The 17,006-nt window shown below is 39.3% G+C and overlaps 1 protein-coding gene across 1 annotated transcript; it reads left to right on the forward strand.

Moving 5' to 3' along the window:
* Positions 1-8,711: 8,711 nt before the first annotated feature.
* Positions 8,712-11,521, forward strand: LOC149080505 (uncharacterized). The gene is made up of 2 exons (XM_089238774.1): positions 8,712-11,067; positions 11,313-11,521. The coding sequence occupies exons 1-2, from the start codon at positions 8,712-8,714 to the stop codon at positions 11,519-11,521; spliced, it is 2,565 nt and encodes an 854-aa protein (XP_089094900.1).
* Positions 11,522-17,006: the final 5,485 nt, after the last annotated feature.

A 17,006-nucleotide genomic window follows, 5' to 3' on the forward strand; every position in this document is an offset into this window, starting at 1 on the left:
TGTACATGCAATTCTGAAATGAAAAGATTCAATGACTAATCAGATAGTCGTTAAAGTTTATTGACAGCCGAAAATGGCCACTGTTACCCCGCCATGTGTGAATGAGCTGCTCTATTTTGTAAATGATCATTTGAGTCACACCATGGTCATTTTCTGCACACGAGGGCTAATTAGACCGGGACCTACAATTTTTTGCCGACTCCGAACGGCAGGCTTGTTTTTTATACTAATCGAGAGGTTGGTCCGCTAACCCCTCGATAGGGGACTCCCTGCGGTAGCAATTTTTTCTGTGGTCATGTCATTGTAAGTTCTTATGTTCGTTTCACGCCAAATGACGAACTTGCAAATATTTGTCGATTTCTATAATGAAGACGTCATACATCCGGCAAAAATTGAGATGCTGAATAATCTTTCTGATATTACATTCAAAAATGTGACTAGTTCAATTCAAAAACTAGTTCAGTGCTTGAGATGGAGGACGACAGCGTCACTCTAAAGCTTCCATTGGATAAGGGATTCATTCCTAATTTCGCTGCGTGAAATCCTCGCAATCTTCTCGCATTTCTGTGCTCTATACCTCTACATCTCCAGAATACAAAAATAAAGGCCACAGCAGGCGAATTCCCCAACAAGGTGGCTGAAAAAATTATGCCCATGCCAAATATAACCAAAATACCCAATGTAAAAGCATATATCAAAAAATTTATTAATATATAATACCATGACCATAAAAAAGATAATGGTTGTCTTATCTAAGTATAGGTAGCTTCTCAATTTATCCCACTATGTCTATCGTACTTCTTTTTAAACGTATCAATCAGGGTCGCAACCGGTTCAGCGCCCGGGGCACCACACCCACCTGTCCCCCCCCCCCAGTTGCGGTCCTGGTATCAATTTTGTTTGAATTCTCAAACTCCGGAGGAAAGCAATCTCATTTATTGGCAATACTATTAGAGAAAAACTCCCTGCGACACAACCACGAATTATCCCTTACTAAACGATACTGGAGTCCTCTTGTCGAAGCAGTTGATTGACGGTGTATAAATAACTCATGGTCCATCCTATAGATCCCGGTGAAAATTTTGAACATGTCGAGCGACAACAACCCCGACACCTGCGTTCTTCCAATGTAAACGTAATCAAGAAATCGTGTCTTTCTTGATAGCTCAAGCGTTGTGTGCCAACAAGAGCACACGTAGCTCTTCTCTGCACCCCCTTAACTAAGTTTATATTCCTCTGTAGGTATGGCCTCCAAAACATTACACCATAGTCCAGAGCAAGACAAATTAAGCCTCGTAAAGGCGGAGGAATGCCTTTAGGAGAACGTGAAGAGACCTTTTTAAGAATGAGAACGAGCATTCTATTCGCTTTTTTGACCAAACTGGAAAGTGTTGAGAAAACCTAAGACGCTCGTCAAAGAGAATCCCAAATCGGTGACCCTAATTGCATTCGGGAGAGAGATACAATTCAACTCGTAAGTGAAACGTTGGTTGTCCGAACCAAAATGAGCGATCATGTTCTTGTCAACGCTAAACGTCATGCTCCATTCATTTGCTCATGCTGCAGTCCTATTTAAGTTGGTCTGAAGCAACTCCCTATCGCTTTGCTTCCCTTCTACTCCTATTAGCATCACGTCATCTGCGAATTTGCTAACAATCTCATCCATACGCTGATCTAATTTATCGGTAAAAAGTGAAGAGGTATAGGCCCACGGAAGTTTCCTTGAGAAACTCACCTGTCCAGTCAGCATTTTCCGTTCACCATAACCCGTTGTAACCTATCTTTCTACCACGATTCTATCCAATTCACCAAAATGCTCCATATCTCATGTAAACGCTTCTCGTGTAAAAGGCATCCCGATCGGATGCCTTCTGAAAATCAAGATAAAATGCCTTCAAAGTCATTGAAAGCACTACACATGCCTACATTGCTCACCACCTTAGATACTTTCATCGAGAATGTGCCAACTATCCCCTTACATCCATTATTGACGTGACTGAAAAATTATTTTGGGCCAGAGCCAATGTTATCTGCCAACCTTAATTCAACTTCCTTTTTACTATTTCTTATTGATATCTTCAATTCCCTTCTTTTTTCAGTGAATGATGACAGGTCACCTCTTCCACTTTTGCATTCTCTGAATGCCCTTCTCTTTTCAAGATAAAGATTACGCACGTTATCCTTGAAACGGGTGCGATGAACAACCCCTCTTTTTACGAACAAAGATTATTGCATCATGCAAAACAGAGGAGTTTCTGTTACGAATTGTTCCTACTGACCTATCGCACTCACTGATACAAACCGATCTATGAAACTTAACCCTAACCGTTCCCTCAAATGTTCGAAGTTGGTTCTTCGAAAACAAGGAGCCATTCTTTTATTGCCTGTTTTATCCGTGAAGAAACTACAAAAAAGTTAATAACCAGATGACCATTAGAAGAAAAGTCGTCTCCAACCGAAGCATGTTCAACAAGATCCTCAGAAATATCGAGAATCGAATCCAAAATAGCAGTACCCCTAATGGCTTCTGATACCTGCTGATACAAAAAAAATATCGACACCAGCTTAAAGCCTTTTTTATGGTGCTGATCTCTAGCCGATTGGATCTCCTAATCGATACCCGGGTAATTTAAATCTACTAATATGACAACACTCTTACCCTTACACATGTAAGAAATTTCATCATGAAGTTTGGAGATGTAGTTCATGGATCTTTATTCGGTGAATTATAACAAACTCTTACAATAAGCTTATTCTGCTTTTTTTCAAGCTCAACCCATATAGTTTCAATATCACTTCTCTGTACATTACATTCTCTAGCCTTCAAACACGATTTCATGTAAATCAAGACTCTTCCCTCCTTTCCTATCCGATCTATTTTTGAAAAAAAATCGCATCCTGAGATGTGTAAAAATGATTCATTCCCATCGTTTTTCCAAGATTCTGTAAAAGGCCAACAAGGTCTAGGCCAACGATCATCCATCGTTGGCCATTTCCTCATCCGGTGCTCCGCAGTCTTAAGGGATCCGCGGCTGCTCGAGGAAAATAAAAAACCCAGTAAAGTTGAAAAATATAATTATAAATATTTTTGAATAATGAAAATAAGTTAGTAACTTTGATGAATAATTAAAAAATAGGCCTACGGGGCTCCGCCATAGAAATTATATGCCAGAAAGGTTTCCCTGGGCAAAAAAGGTGAACTCGCCACACCTCTAAAGGCGTCGCGAGTTCGATACCCAGTTTGTCCTTGTCAGAAAACTTTCCTGACGGGTACAACAAAAAAAACCGGCGACTTGACCACAGAAAAAATTGCTACCGCAGGGAGTCCTGGCGGAGTCGAGGGGTTAACGAACCAACCTCTCGATTAGTATATAAAACAAGCCTGCCGTTCGGAGTCGGCAAAAAATTGTAGGTCCCGGTCTAATTAGCCCTCGTGTGCAGAACATGACCGTGGTGCGATAAAATTTATCAAAAAAGGTTGAGAACCGCTGGTCTAGGCCTTCCACAGCTATCAAGTTTTTAAAAAATCTTTCTTATTGCCCAAGCTCCTAGTGTTAATTAGTAGGCATTTTAATTTACCCTGAGATTTAGTGTCAGTCGTGAAATATCCAAGTCAGGTGGTATCCCCGTCAATACTGATATCATTAAAGAACCCACATTCTCCCGTCTACCTGGTCTGGGAGTAAAAAAATTGACATAAGACTATCGTAAATCTCCCAGGCCCTCTTCATATTCAGTTTATTCCCATTCCATACGAAGTCATCTACCAGTGAAACCAGGAAGCTTCAAAAACGTGATACCCAAGAGAGGAGCAAATGTCTTCAGGCCTAAATTGAAATGCTGGATCCTACTCCTAAATGCCGTACTACCACTTGGCGATACTAAAATCACTGACACATCTGAACCGCTCTCCCGAGTGGGTAATAGTAAGTCCCGGTACTCTGACACACTCGCTAGTATTTATTCCTACCTGATTAGTTCGCACCCACATGATTTTCCGCACATGGAACTTTCGCCTATTAAAAACATCCCGAATGTTGCTAATCTTCCCCTCAGGGAGACAACAGCGCTGGAAACACTAGAAATCCCTCCACGCCATGTTCCCCAGTTCCCTATAACCATGGAAGCCCTGATAATTAAACCCCCTATCACTGTCACCCTCTATTTCATCCTCAATCACCGATTCCCTCGCTAAACGGTCGTTGTTCGTGGAGTTAGCTGCTTCGACTACAGATTGCTCCATCATACCCGTGCTCTCAAAAACCCTAACTCTCTCCCGTAATATTTCAATCTCGAGCTCCAATCTTGCCCTTTCCCAACAACTTTTACACTTCAAACTATCAGCTACTATTCCCCTAGATCAGGGAAACCTTCAGTCGCAACCCCTGCACAACACTAATCGAGGAAGGAGCATACTAACAATCATGCCAAATCCAGATAAGCAACAATATAACTGTACTCAAAAAACAGAAGAGAAACTCAACCACTTTGCGATCAAAGGACGTAATATTACGTCCAAACGTCAGGGGAATGAATTCATACAAATACAACGCCACAACAGGCAAAATGCCCACCGAGATGGATGATAAAAAGATACCCATAACAAATATGTATGTCATATATTTCAAAAATACAGCAACCCAAGTAAAAATACAATTACAAACACTATATATACACACACACAATGCCCATAAAATGTATTTATGGTTGTCTTATTCGAAGTATGGATAGCTTCTCGATTTACCCCAACATGTTATCGTATTTCTTTTTAAACGTGCCAATTGTGTTAGAATTTAATACCCCGGGGGTAAGCTATTCCATTTATTAACAACCCTATTAGAGAAAAATTCCCTGTGACACCATGACCTCGCATTGTCCCTTACGAATCGATACTGGTGTCCCCTTGTAAAACTAGTCGATTGACAATAATTCATGGTCCAACTCTTGAACAATCCGTGGCACATTTAGAGATCCCTTGAGTGTGTAAGTTTTAGAGCACTTGAGCGGTCCCCCAGTGCGGTTCTACATATCACTCAAGTTACCCGCGGAACATTCCCAGATTACTCAAGTGGCATAATTACGGATCACTTGAGTGGTGCTTGGCAGAGTTCCAGAGCACTTACGCGGCCCGGAAGCATTTCCAGAGCACTTGAAGGATCCGTGAAACATTTTAGAGATCATTAAATTGGCTTACTCTGTAGGGCAGGGTTTTCCAACGTGAAAGCTCGCGCGGACCCCTTAAATTTTGAATATTTCTTCAATACACAGGGTGTCCTAAAAGTCCGCATTCGCTCTGCGAAACAAGAATCCTCACTTGCAGTAGATAAAAGTGTGAATATATATATATATATATATATATATATATTTGTGAGTTACACATAGTGTGACCATATGATCCGTATTTTACGGAACAGAATTATTTTTTCATAATCTGTTATTTCATCGTTTTAATAAAAATGTTAATTTTGTCAAGCTTGCTAAAAAAAACTCACTCTGAAATTTTTAAATGTTGAATTCGCGTTATTTTAACATGAGCTATAGGCCCTACATCAATGGAAATGTCAGTTTTTTTTTCATATGGTCATCCTAGTTATACACATAGCTTCAGGATAACGAAAAACATGCGCTCATTTAATATTTTTTTCTCCTCCACATTCATACTTCTCATTTTCAATAAATTAACTAGACCGTTACCTACAGCTCACAGCCAATCCCGAACGGCTTTTTTTGTTTCTCACCGAGAAGGGTTTGAACGCCAAACGTTTGGCGTGCACACTTTCTTCAATAACAATGTGCTGTTTGATCATTATGGCGCTGTTTTCGCAATAGTTCCTTGTATCAGGAAAGGCACTGTAAAGGACAAAAAAGGGTATTGAGCACACGACATCTATGAGCATCTTGTGGCACAGTTCACGAGTATCTTATCGACCTGGACTACCATATTCGACTGCTATGTAATTAGTATTTCATAAATACCCACGGTTTTTTAATCTTGACAACTAGTCACAGTATTACTGATTTCTCGTTTAAGTATTCACATTAAATCTCACGGAATGCAAGAAACACTCAAAAGAACAACAAGATAATAAAAATAATAGATGAAATCAAGGCCGGAACTGGGGAAGGGGCAACTGCCCCCGGCGCCAAACTTGAGGGGGTGGCCAATATCACTTAAGAACAAAAATACCGTTATACCGTGAAGAATATTGCCGCCTGTCAGTCGAGTGGTTAGGGAACTAGCTTCTCACTGCACAGGTCTGGGTTCGAATCCCGGTTCGGGCATGGATGTCTACTAACACTAACAAATTCCCTGGACGGATCATGCTGATCCCTTGGGAATACGTGAAGACCACATTATTATTATAAAATAATCAGAATTTAAGTGGAGAGGGTGGCAAAATCATGTTTGCCCCTCCTCATAAAAATCGTAGTTACTATCTTGGATGAAATTTCCGTTAACAATAAATAATATTGATAACAAAATACAGAACAAGAGGAAAAAATTACTACTCACTGTACTTGGTCATGGGTTGTGTGTGAATTTTGGCATACACCATTCTCATCCGAAATGTGGAACGAGTAGTCAAAGTAAGAGAAAGAGAAAGGAGAATATTACCCCCCCCCCCCCGTCCAGGGTGCGAAACCAGCACCAGCTATAGTGAATATGAACAAAAACTATTTATTCTTAAGCTTCAACAGAGTAAAACAAGAAGAGCTGAGGCTTCAAACAAATAAGAATACAACGAAACTAAAACCAGCCAAATCGCTGGATCAAGTCGCTTGATGAAAGAGAGCATAAACTGATATCGTGGCCTCAGAGGAGCGAAAAATTCCCACTTGAGCAAAAACACGAAAGTGAAAGGACGGTCAGTTTTTAGCAACTGACCATTTTGTTTTCCTGGAGCATGCTAAATGTTTGCTTGTCATGGGACGTTACATGACCAACACTGATGAGACATTAAGAGCGATTATGTGTTATTACTAGGAGTGAGAATATTGACATTTTCGGTGAACTCACCCACATACAATGATGGTCATTCGTGGGAAATTTCCCTTGCGCTTTTCTTTCAACATTAAACAAAAGAATAATTGGAAAAAAGCGCAGGTCAATGTCAATGCCTTTCTCGAGACCTTCTTCCGCGAATGATCATTTCTATACATTGTGGATTACAAAAATGTATCACTATAATTGTTGTTAAGACCGCCAAGCTGCGCCATGCGCCAAAACCCTCCCACTGCGTGGGAGTAGAGGAGAGTTGCTGCCTTAGCACGAGAGAAAGAGCACGGGCCTTCCGTCGCTCTCTTGAGTGATGTTGTTTATAGCATAAGAATAAAGTTGTTTAAGTTTTCAAGCCTTCTTCAGATACAGTCCACTTGCTTGAGCAGAGTCAAAACATTTTGGTCAACATCGAGTCGGAGAAATCGAAATTAAGATGGACCAGACAACACTCAACCGCACTCGCGATGCGATCAAAAGGAGGATTACACGAGTCCAGTCGGTATTACAAAACATCGATGAATTGAGTGAAGAAACTGATGTTGTGCTGTTACAACAATTAGTGAAAATTGAGGACATTCCAACGAGCATCGATGAACTCTTAGAGGGATACGCCGCCTTGCCAGCGGGCGCACAACTAGATGATGCCTTCGACCAAATCGAGGAGATGGAGGCGAACGTAGACGCACTAGAGGTACGTTCAAAATGCTTAGTTTCAAAACTAAAAATCAAATCGGAAGATAATCAGGTCGCTCAACCTGCAACCGTAAAATTGCCGGAGATTCCTTTGCCGAGTTTTTCGAGAGTGGAGCTCATTCAAATCGGAGTTCAAATCTTTAATTATAGACAATGAATCATTGAATGAAGCTCATAAACTTCATTATCTTCGAGCCTCGTTAAGAGGGGAAGCGAAACTTGTTGAAACGGTCGACGATACCTTCGACTCGCTTTTCGGAGAATTAGAGAAGCGATTTGAGAACAAAAGGTTCATCGCTGACACACATATCAACGCTATTCTTAACCTTGAGAAAATACATCATGAATCAGCTAAAGAGCTTCGAAAAATGGTGAATACTATCCTGAGACATCTCAGAGGGCTCAAACTTGTAAACCTTGAGATGAATAAGCTAACTGAGATACTGCTTGTTAATGCTATTTTGCCTAAGCTAGACGGTGAGTCACGCAAGCAGTACGAAATGTCGCTGAAAAACACGGAATTTCCCGAATGGGAAGAATTTGTTGACTTTTTGCAAAGAAGGAGTCAAGTGCTTGAAAATACTCAACGAGTTTCCTACGCAAAATCTAAATTCGATACATTTCCAAAATCTAAAAGTCTGATAGCCAAAGCGAATGCAAAGCAAAATTCATGCCCCATTTGCGGAGAGAATCATCCAATTTATAAGTGTAGAACTTTTCATAGCCTTTCTATTGAAGAGAGAATATACCAAGTAAAAAACAAAAAACTGTGTTTTAACTGTCTGGAATCCCATAGAGTAGTCGAGTGCGGCAGCGATAAGAGATGCCGTATGTGTGGGAAGAAGCATCATTCGTTAATCCATTGAGAGGATGCGCAACCACAAAAAACAAAACAAAATGAGTCCCCCACTGAAAGAAAAGAAATCGGGACTTGTGAGACCAAGAAAGAGAAAACGACAGACTCATGTGCCGCATCTTCCAGTGTTGACAATTGCTTACATTCGAGCGAGAAAAGGGGATGCGTTCTGTTGTCAACAGCAATAGTTTACATTCAGAGGCCAGCTGGTGGGATGTTTCCAATGCGGGCTTACTCGACGCCGGCTCTCAAGTCAGTTTTGTCACAAATGAGGTGGCAGACTCTTTACGACTTCGGAGAGACACTGTAAACGTTCCTATTGCAGGACTGAATGACTCTATTCCGAACATAAAGAAAAAAGTAACAATGCTAATCCCTAACCGCGAAGGGGACTATAGTAAAAAGCTTGATCTTTTAGTTGTTCCCAAGATAACAGATTTAACGCCGTCAAAGCGTTTGGATTTGACCTGGGTTGAACTTCCTAGAAACTTGAGTTACGCGTATCCTAACTTCAATATTCCGCAAAAAATATACGCATTGCTGGGTGCTGAAATATTTTACGAATTATTGGAGAACAACCAAATAAAATTGAAGAATGAGCCTATCATACTTCAAGCATCTGTGTTTGGGTGGATAGTAACAGGGACATTCCAGAATGCGGTAACCTGCAACAATCCCCATTGCCATTTAACGAGTTATCGGGATGAGGTCGAAAAGGGTTTGCCAAAGTTCTGGGAACTGGAGTCAATCGGGAAAATGGACGATCCTAAATTCAAGAAAACCGACGAGGCCAAACAGTTGTTTGACAAAACAGTCTGTTTCAAAGACGGACGATATGAAGTTAGCCTACCATGGAAGAGAGATTGGATAGAGCTAAGTGATAACTTTAGTGTCGCGGAGAAACGATTACAGAGCCTTCTCAAAAGAATGCGGTACGATCCGACTTCGTTTGCTCAGTACCGTGAAGTACTAGACAATGACTTGGATCAAGGGATTATAGAGAAAATAACAGACGCGAAGAACGCTGATGGAAAACCAGTATACTACTTGCCACATCAAGCAGTATTTCGAGCAGAAAGCGTCACGACAAAAATGAGAATTGTATTCGATGCAAGCTCTCACAAACCAGGTGAACTGTCCTTAAATGACTGCCTTTGGACAGGTGTTAACTTAAACCCGAACTTTTTTCATTTGTTGACGTACTTTCGTCTCAACAAAATCTCGTTTCTTGCAGATGTCGAGAAAGCATTTCTACAGATTTCTCTTGCGGAAAAAGAAAGAGATGCAGTGAGGTTTCTATTCACCAATGCAAGTTGCATCAGCGATCATGCCAACGTGCAAGAGTTTCGATTCAAAAGAGTATTATTCGGCGTCAATTCCAGCCCATTCTTACTTGCTGCTACGATCAAAACACACATAGAAAAACAACGTGACAATTATCCAGTTGCAACTCAAGTGCTCGACGCCTGTGTTTACGTCGATGATCTAGTGGCTGGAGAAGACAGCGTGGCAGAAGCATTGCGAGTCTCTCGTGAAACTAGAGAGATCATGAGAGGTGCCAACATGAATCTTCGTAAATGGATATCTAACGATCCTAGGCTGATTCATCTATGGAAGAAAGAGGGATTTGACGTCCATCCTCAGCATACAGACGGCATCAACATGCACAAGGTTTTGGGATTGTCATGGGATGCTTCTCATGATTATCTAGCCATGAATATCATGGACCTCGTGGAATTCCTGAAACAAAACAAAAATACGAAACGCTTCTTATTGCGAACAGCAGGTAGAATCTTCGACCCCATTGGACTTCTTATCCCCTACACGATTAGGCTGAAGTGTCTATTCCAAGAACTGTGGCTCCGAAAATTGCTATGGGACGATGAGCTTCCAGCGGATGTCAAGGAGAAGTGGATACAATGGTGTTCGGAACTTCCCCGCCTATCCGAACAACTACAAGTGCCGAGGGTCATTCTCAATCTTTCTGAAGATAACTCGAATGAAATAGAGATTCATTGTTTTTCAGATGCCAGTCAAAGAGCCTACGGAGCAGCGGCGTACCTCAGAGTCCGGTTCAGGGACCATATTTCTGTGAACCTGATTGCTTCCAAAAGCAGAGTTGCGCCACTGAAGAACCTTTCTCTACCGAGGTTGGAGTTACTCGGAGCACTACTCGCGGCAAGATTGATCTGCGAGATTGAGAAAGTCGTGAAAAGGAAAAGACCATGTAAGACCTACCTCTATTCCGATTCACAGATCGTGTTGCTGTGGATAAAGGGTTCAGTAAAAAGATGGAAACCATTCGTCGCAAACCGTGTGAACGAAATCCAAACTTTGACAGAAAAAAACTGTTGGTTCCACTGCCCTGGGAAAGACAACCCAGCCGATTTGGTTACCAGAGGCATCAGTGCTGACGCTCTTTTGCACAGTGACAGATGGTGGACCGGGCCGAGATTCTTGATGAGAGAAGAGCTTGCTTATGAGGACTCGCCACCTGTGGTTACCGAACTGTTTGAAAGTGAGTACTCCAAAGAACTCAAAAAATATTCGAACAGTAATTTTGAGGACACTAGCTTGTCTTTGACTCTAACTACCGAGAGTTCTCTCATTGAATATATCTTAAAAATTAAGTCACAATATTACGTATATTGAGTTTTGTATTAAGATTTGCCTATAATTTGAGATCTTGTGAAAAACGAGCAGGTAACTTAATGAGACAGGAAATACAATTTTCTAAAAATCTCCTGATAAAAATCATTCAAGGGTTGGAGTTTGAGGAAGAAATTGAAAATCTTAAGAGGGGAGAGGCTCTAAAGGGTAACTCCAAGTTAGCTTCCTTGAACTGTTTCTTGGATGATGATGGTATTTTGAGAGTTGGTGGAAGACTTCAGAATTTCGATCTAAATGCCAACAGTAAATTTCCCATGTTACTGCCATCTAACCATCCTCTCACCATGATCATATTGAGATAGTACCATTTAATGTATTTGCATATTGGTGCACAGTCGTTATTATATCATGTGAGACAAAAGTTTTGGCCAATCAATGGTAGAAATCTTTGTAGAAAGTTAGTAAATGAGTGTCTTATTTGTTTCAAAAACAAGCCAGTACTACAAAGTCAACTTATGGACAATTTACCAAGCACTCAGTGGAGTACTGCCATGATCACCGAAGTGTTCCATGGCAACGATAGAAAGATAAGAGTTGTAAATATACGTTTGCCCAGTGGCAAAATTTTGAAAAGAAATGTGATGAATATTTGTGTTTTACCTATTGAGTAAGAATTATTTTGCATTTGTGTATAACGTGTTCTAATGTATTTGTATTGTATATTCATTTCATTCACTTATTCAGGACATTATTTTTTTATTGCATTGTTCATTCTATTTTGAAAAATTTTGTAATTGAAGATGTATTGTATAATTGAAATTATGTAATTTCAATCGGCGGGAGTGTTAAGACCGCCAAGCTGCGCCATGCGCCAAAACCCTCCCACTGCGTGGGAGTAGAGAAGAGTTGCTGCCTTAGCACGAGAGAAAGAGCACGGGCCTTCCGTCGTTCTCTTGAGTGATGTTGTTTATAGCATAAGAATAAAGTTGTTTAAGTTTTCAAAGCCTACTTCAGATACAGTCCACTTGCTAGAGTTTAGTAAAAACAATTGTTTTTCATTGCATATTGTCACCTCAAAAGCCCTAAACTTTGATGATCGACTAATTGGCCGATTGTTGACAGAGGTACTAAAAGACCGAACACATACTTTGTGCACACCCATTGTGGTTTTCTTTTCGATTCCCATTGTGCTTAACCCAGTCTATCTTAATTTAAAAGTTTGACGATTGTTGTGGTAGCATTTTACGGATTAATTCCCCCCCCCCCCCTCCGTCATTATTTTAGACGTGAATATTTTTCAAAATCTTACTGGGACTACGAGATAGATATTTCGCAAATTTCCGCCCATCCCATTGCGCTCTTTGCATGGAAAACTACACTATGTGCAAGAGAACTTCCTTCTGACGAACGAACAGTGCTGCAACTAGGAAGGGAGTTGGGGGGGGGGGTGTCCCGGGCGTAGTATCAGAAGGGGCGCAAATTCCATCCCTTAAATTTCATCTTTTCAATTGTCCCTGAATAGCTTTTAATAAAAAACGTACTGCCGTGGGACATAGGCACCAGAACATAGCGGGGGGGGGCTATTTCAACCCCCCAATAAATTTTGTGTTAGGGGGCTGAGAACACCCTTTAATGAATAAATAATGCGGGGCACTGCACCCTTCTACATACGGGCTCGAGGCTCACCACGGAACGACTGGCAACTTTCAGCCCTCTCAATGTTTTTCATGCCCACGCCTTTGCCCTGGGCTGCAAAATGTAAAGGGTGGCAAATTTTTGTCGGAAACTGGAAAACCACTAAAAAATCATAAGTTATATACCACTATAAATCATTATGCAGTCGCTGGGGCGGAAAAATCATTTCTTCCCCACAAAGACATCAAAAATCTTTTAGAAAGAAAACATTGTACTGTCTATACCAGCGGTTCTCAACCAGTGCTCCACGTTCACTCAATTAAAGTAAAGTGAATCAGTAAATTTTATGACCAAATGAAAAAAAAAACGTAGCGTACGGGGCTCCGCCGTAGAAATTAAATACTAAAAAGGGCTCCGTGACTCAGAAAAAAGGTTGAGAATTGCTGGTCGACACTAATTTTCTACTCAATACTGAACATGTTCTTAGAATTTCAACAAAAAAATTTGTAGAGATTTTTCCAGGAACGTCATTTCAACGTTTTCCAGGGTGGGGGGAAAGCAAAGAGAGAAAACACACATGAACTCAATGTACTCTACTCTATAATATAAAACCCAAACTCGAAAAGTGCCTGTTTCTAAGCAACCGAAATTAGTGACGATTTTATGTTACGGAAGTGGGTGACGTTTTTTGAGTGGCGGAAATCGGTTACAATTTTGGGTCAAATATTCATTTAACTCTAGCATATTCGGGACCAAGTTACGTGCATTTACGAGAGGCTCCCACATCCTACAGCAGGGCCCCCTAGACTGGAATAGATGGCGAGCCCCCAAACCAGCTTTTCAGGGGCCCTCTTTGGTTAATTTATAGTGTGAAAAATCAAAAAGTGATAAGAATCATTCCGGCCCCTGTCAGCCCTGCCCTTGTGGGAGGGGGTTGGGTGATGTCGAGAGGTATAATATACATATAACACCAGTAGTAGTATTGGGTCAGTTTGGAGTAATTTTTTTCGGCACGCTCCATCTCCGGGGACCCTCCGTCTCTAGGTATTTACTGAGATAGAGTATGATATGGTCTTCCCATTCCGAGGACCCTCCGTCCTTTCACTTTCCCTACTCTTCGGGGGGGGGGGGATTTTCTTTGTGATGCTGCTTTTCTTTTACTTCCGTTGATGATACTTTCCACTAGTGGAACTCCACTAGTTTTCGCGCGTTTTTGACCGACTTCCTTTTTTTCTATATTTCTTCGTGTTTTTTCATGAATTTTACGAGTCTCAGCAAAATTACATCGGTACTTGATAACTCTCATATCGAATTGTTGAACATCAACGAGATCACGAAACCCCCATACCACATTAAATACTCAATATTTCTCACCCATATGAGCGTTAATGCTGAGAGTAATACTTTGATTTAGACAAAATTTATCACTTTAAATTCACTTTGAACGTATACGCCTGATAAAAAAATTTATTACCCATACCAGACTGTTGAAAAAGACGATTAGGTCAACAAAATTTGGGCGTTCACTCTTAACTTCGAGAACTTTGATGTCCTATATTACGACACAATCTTGACCAATCGATGGGTTTGTAATCCAAGAATGTCGTTCAGAACGGGTACAAATTTAGGTGAAAAGACGGCATATATCATCAATATAGTGGAAGAGAAATTACATCAAGCACAAATATTATAGAAAGGCGTTTATTTAGTAAAACAATTATACTTTAAAATAAAAGAAATCATTGAAAATGATAAAAATGATTTGAAAAAACATGGTAGAAAAAAAATTACAAATTTTAAAGAGGATGGAAGCACTGAGAGGTCTTGAACAAAAAGTGTGTGAGAGCCTTATCCTTGCAAAGGACTATCAACAAAGATGGATGCCCAGAGAATGGAAGAAGGGGGGGTCATCAGTTGCTACAAGATCTGAGTACTATTGTGAATGACAATAACAACCGATGCCCCTTCTTCCATTGTCTGGGGATCCTTTGTTTGGAATAGTACAATCTTTGCGATAAGATGGACACATGGCAGGCTCCATCACACTTTTTGTTCCAGACCTCTCAGTGTTTCATCCTTTTAAAATTTGTAATATTTTTTTCTACCATTTTTTTTTTATTATCATTTTCAATGTTTTTCTTAAATCATTTTTATCATTTTCAATGATTTCTTTTATTTTAAAGTATAATTGTTTTACTGAATAAACGCCTTTCTATAATATTTGTGCTTGATGTAATTTCTCTTCCACTATATTGATGATATATGCCGTCTTTTCACCTAAATTTGTACCCGTTCTGAACGACATTGTTGGATTTCAAACCCATCGATTGGTCAAGATTGTGTCGTAATATAGGACATCAAAGTTCTCGAAGTTCTGTTGTCGCTCTTGTTTGGGGGGTGGGAGAACAAATCAACTAGTTGACTAGCACATAGTTTTTAGGTTGAATCCTTTGAAACCACTGGGAAAATCTATGAAAAACTAAAAGAACGACATGGATCCCATTTTGTTGAATAATTCATTTTTTTTCTGTATATATAAAAATAATAAATTTAATTTCATTTGAAATAGAATATGTTAAAATTAGTAAAAGATAGTAAATTGAATGGGAGAAAATAGCTGAGAATTCGTTCATCTCCAGAAATTGAATATGTCGGAATTAAAGATTGGAAACCAAAAACTGATTTTGGAAAGCATTCACTGTGAGAACTTTTATGAAAGAAACAATGGATTCACACTGAATAGTTAGGGAGGTCAAAGCGTGCCCTTTGAAAGTAATAAGTGTCACTCACGTAGGTCACGTTCTAAGTCACGATATAACATGCGATTTTGAAACAGTAAAAAAGGACTTTCATTTTGAAGTCTTGCTAGCTAAAAATTCCTTGTGGATTATTTTTTTTGAATCATTTTTATGAGTTTTAACATTTTTATGAGTTTTAACATTTTTATGAGTTTTAACATTTTTATGAGTTTTAACATTTTTATGAGTTTTAACATTTTTTCATGTTATTTATCCCTTTTTTTATAAAAGTATTATTATTTTATTGAATACACACATGCTTCTGAGAAAATTGGTGCGAGAAAGAATAAAAGTTAAAATGTCATGTCCACTCTTTAGTTGACACCAGTCATATCGGATACAGTAGTTTATTTTCAGCCTTTTCTTATTCTCATCACTATTCGAAAAAAAAAATGCCTCTCGTGGTAACAATGTCTGCTAAGGAACGTAAAATTCATGAAAAAACTCGAATAAACATACAGATATAATATTTTATAGTACGTAAGCCGAAGTAACCTCCCGGATTGATAAACATTAGAAATCTTTTCAGCAGAAATGTAAGAAACATTGATATTTCATAAAACGGCAGGAAATGAATATTTTCTTAAGTTATGAAAATTTTATTCATTGAGACATGTCAGAGACACGGTTTTCATGCCCAATTCAACGTAAATACAGTTTAACACTAGAAAGACCACGTCGATTTTTCATAATGAAGCATATTAATTGCTGAAATCCCGCTAGCATTTGTCACTTCCAGTGGAGATCGTGATAAGTACAGAGTTATGCAAGACGTGCCAAAGGATAGCACTGTGAAGGCCCAGAGAAATATTTTTAGCCGTGAAGAGACAGGGAAAGCCTTGATCGGGATCATCGTTGTGTCCGTGATTATAATTATCACTTTATCTAGCCTTCCATTGAATGTGTACGACGACCCCAGCTTCAAATTTAGAGGAAACTGTTCTCGTTCCCAACCTCTTGGTGTTTTTTTTTTTTTTTTTCACGAAATGTGATACAATTTACGACATTCGTGTTTTTGTCAATAACACACCGACGATAAAAGTAATTAATTTAAATTCCAGACAAATGTATAAACTTATCGAGCATGCAATCGATATCTTGATATGAATAAATAATCGAACTGAATAAATTTGTAGTCTGTCTCATTTTTTGAACTACACGTGAAGGTCATTCACATAACATTTTAATTAATATATATATATATATAATCTCATTTAAGAAATGTAAAATCTTCAAAAAATAAACGATTTTAAGTAAATAAAAATCGAATGATTACAAATATAATACAAATAAAATAACAAAGATAATGAAAAAACGATATATAGATGAATAGTAACGATAAAAACATAAAGAAAATAAAATGTTGACACAAAAAGGTAATAAAAATCAAATAGATAAACGATGAAACATTAAA

The sequence above is a fragment of the Pholcus phalangioides genome, unplaced genomic scaffold (genome assembly GCF_987345545.1).
Source record: "Pholcus phalangioides strain wild (caught in Gottingen) unplaced genomic scaffold, Ppha-v1.0 ptg000011l_1, whole genome shotgun sequence".
In the NCBI taxonomy this organism is placed as follows: domain Eukaryota; kingdom Metazoa; phylum Arthropoda; class Arachnida; order Araneae; family Pholcidae; genus Pholcus; species Pholcus phalangioides.

Excerpts from the sequence above, each read along its gene's own strand:
- LOC149080505 (XM_089238774.1), top strand. The coding sequence starts at position 8,712 with ATGCGTTCTGTTGTCAACAGCAATAGTTTACATTCAGAGGCCAGCTGG. Across the intron at positions 11,068-11,312 it reads GGTTACCGAACTGTTTGAAA|GGTTGGAGTTTGAGGAAGAA; the intron begins GTGAGTACTCCA and ends AAATCATTCAAG.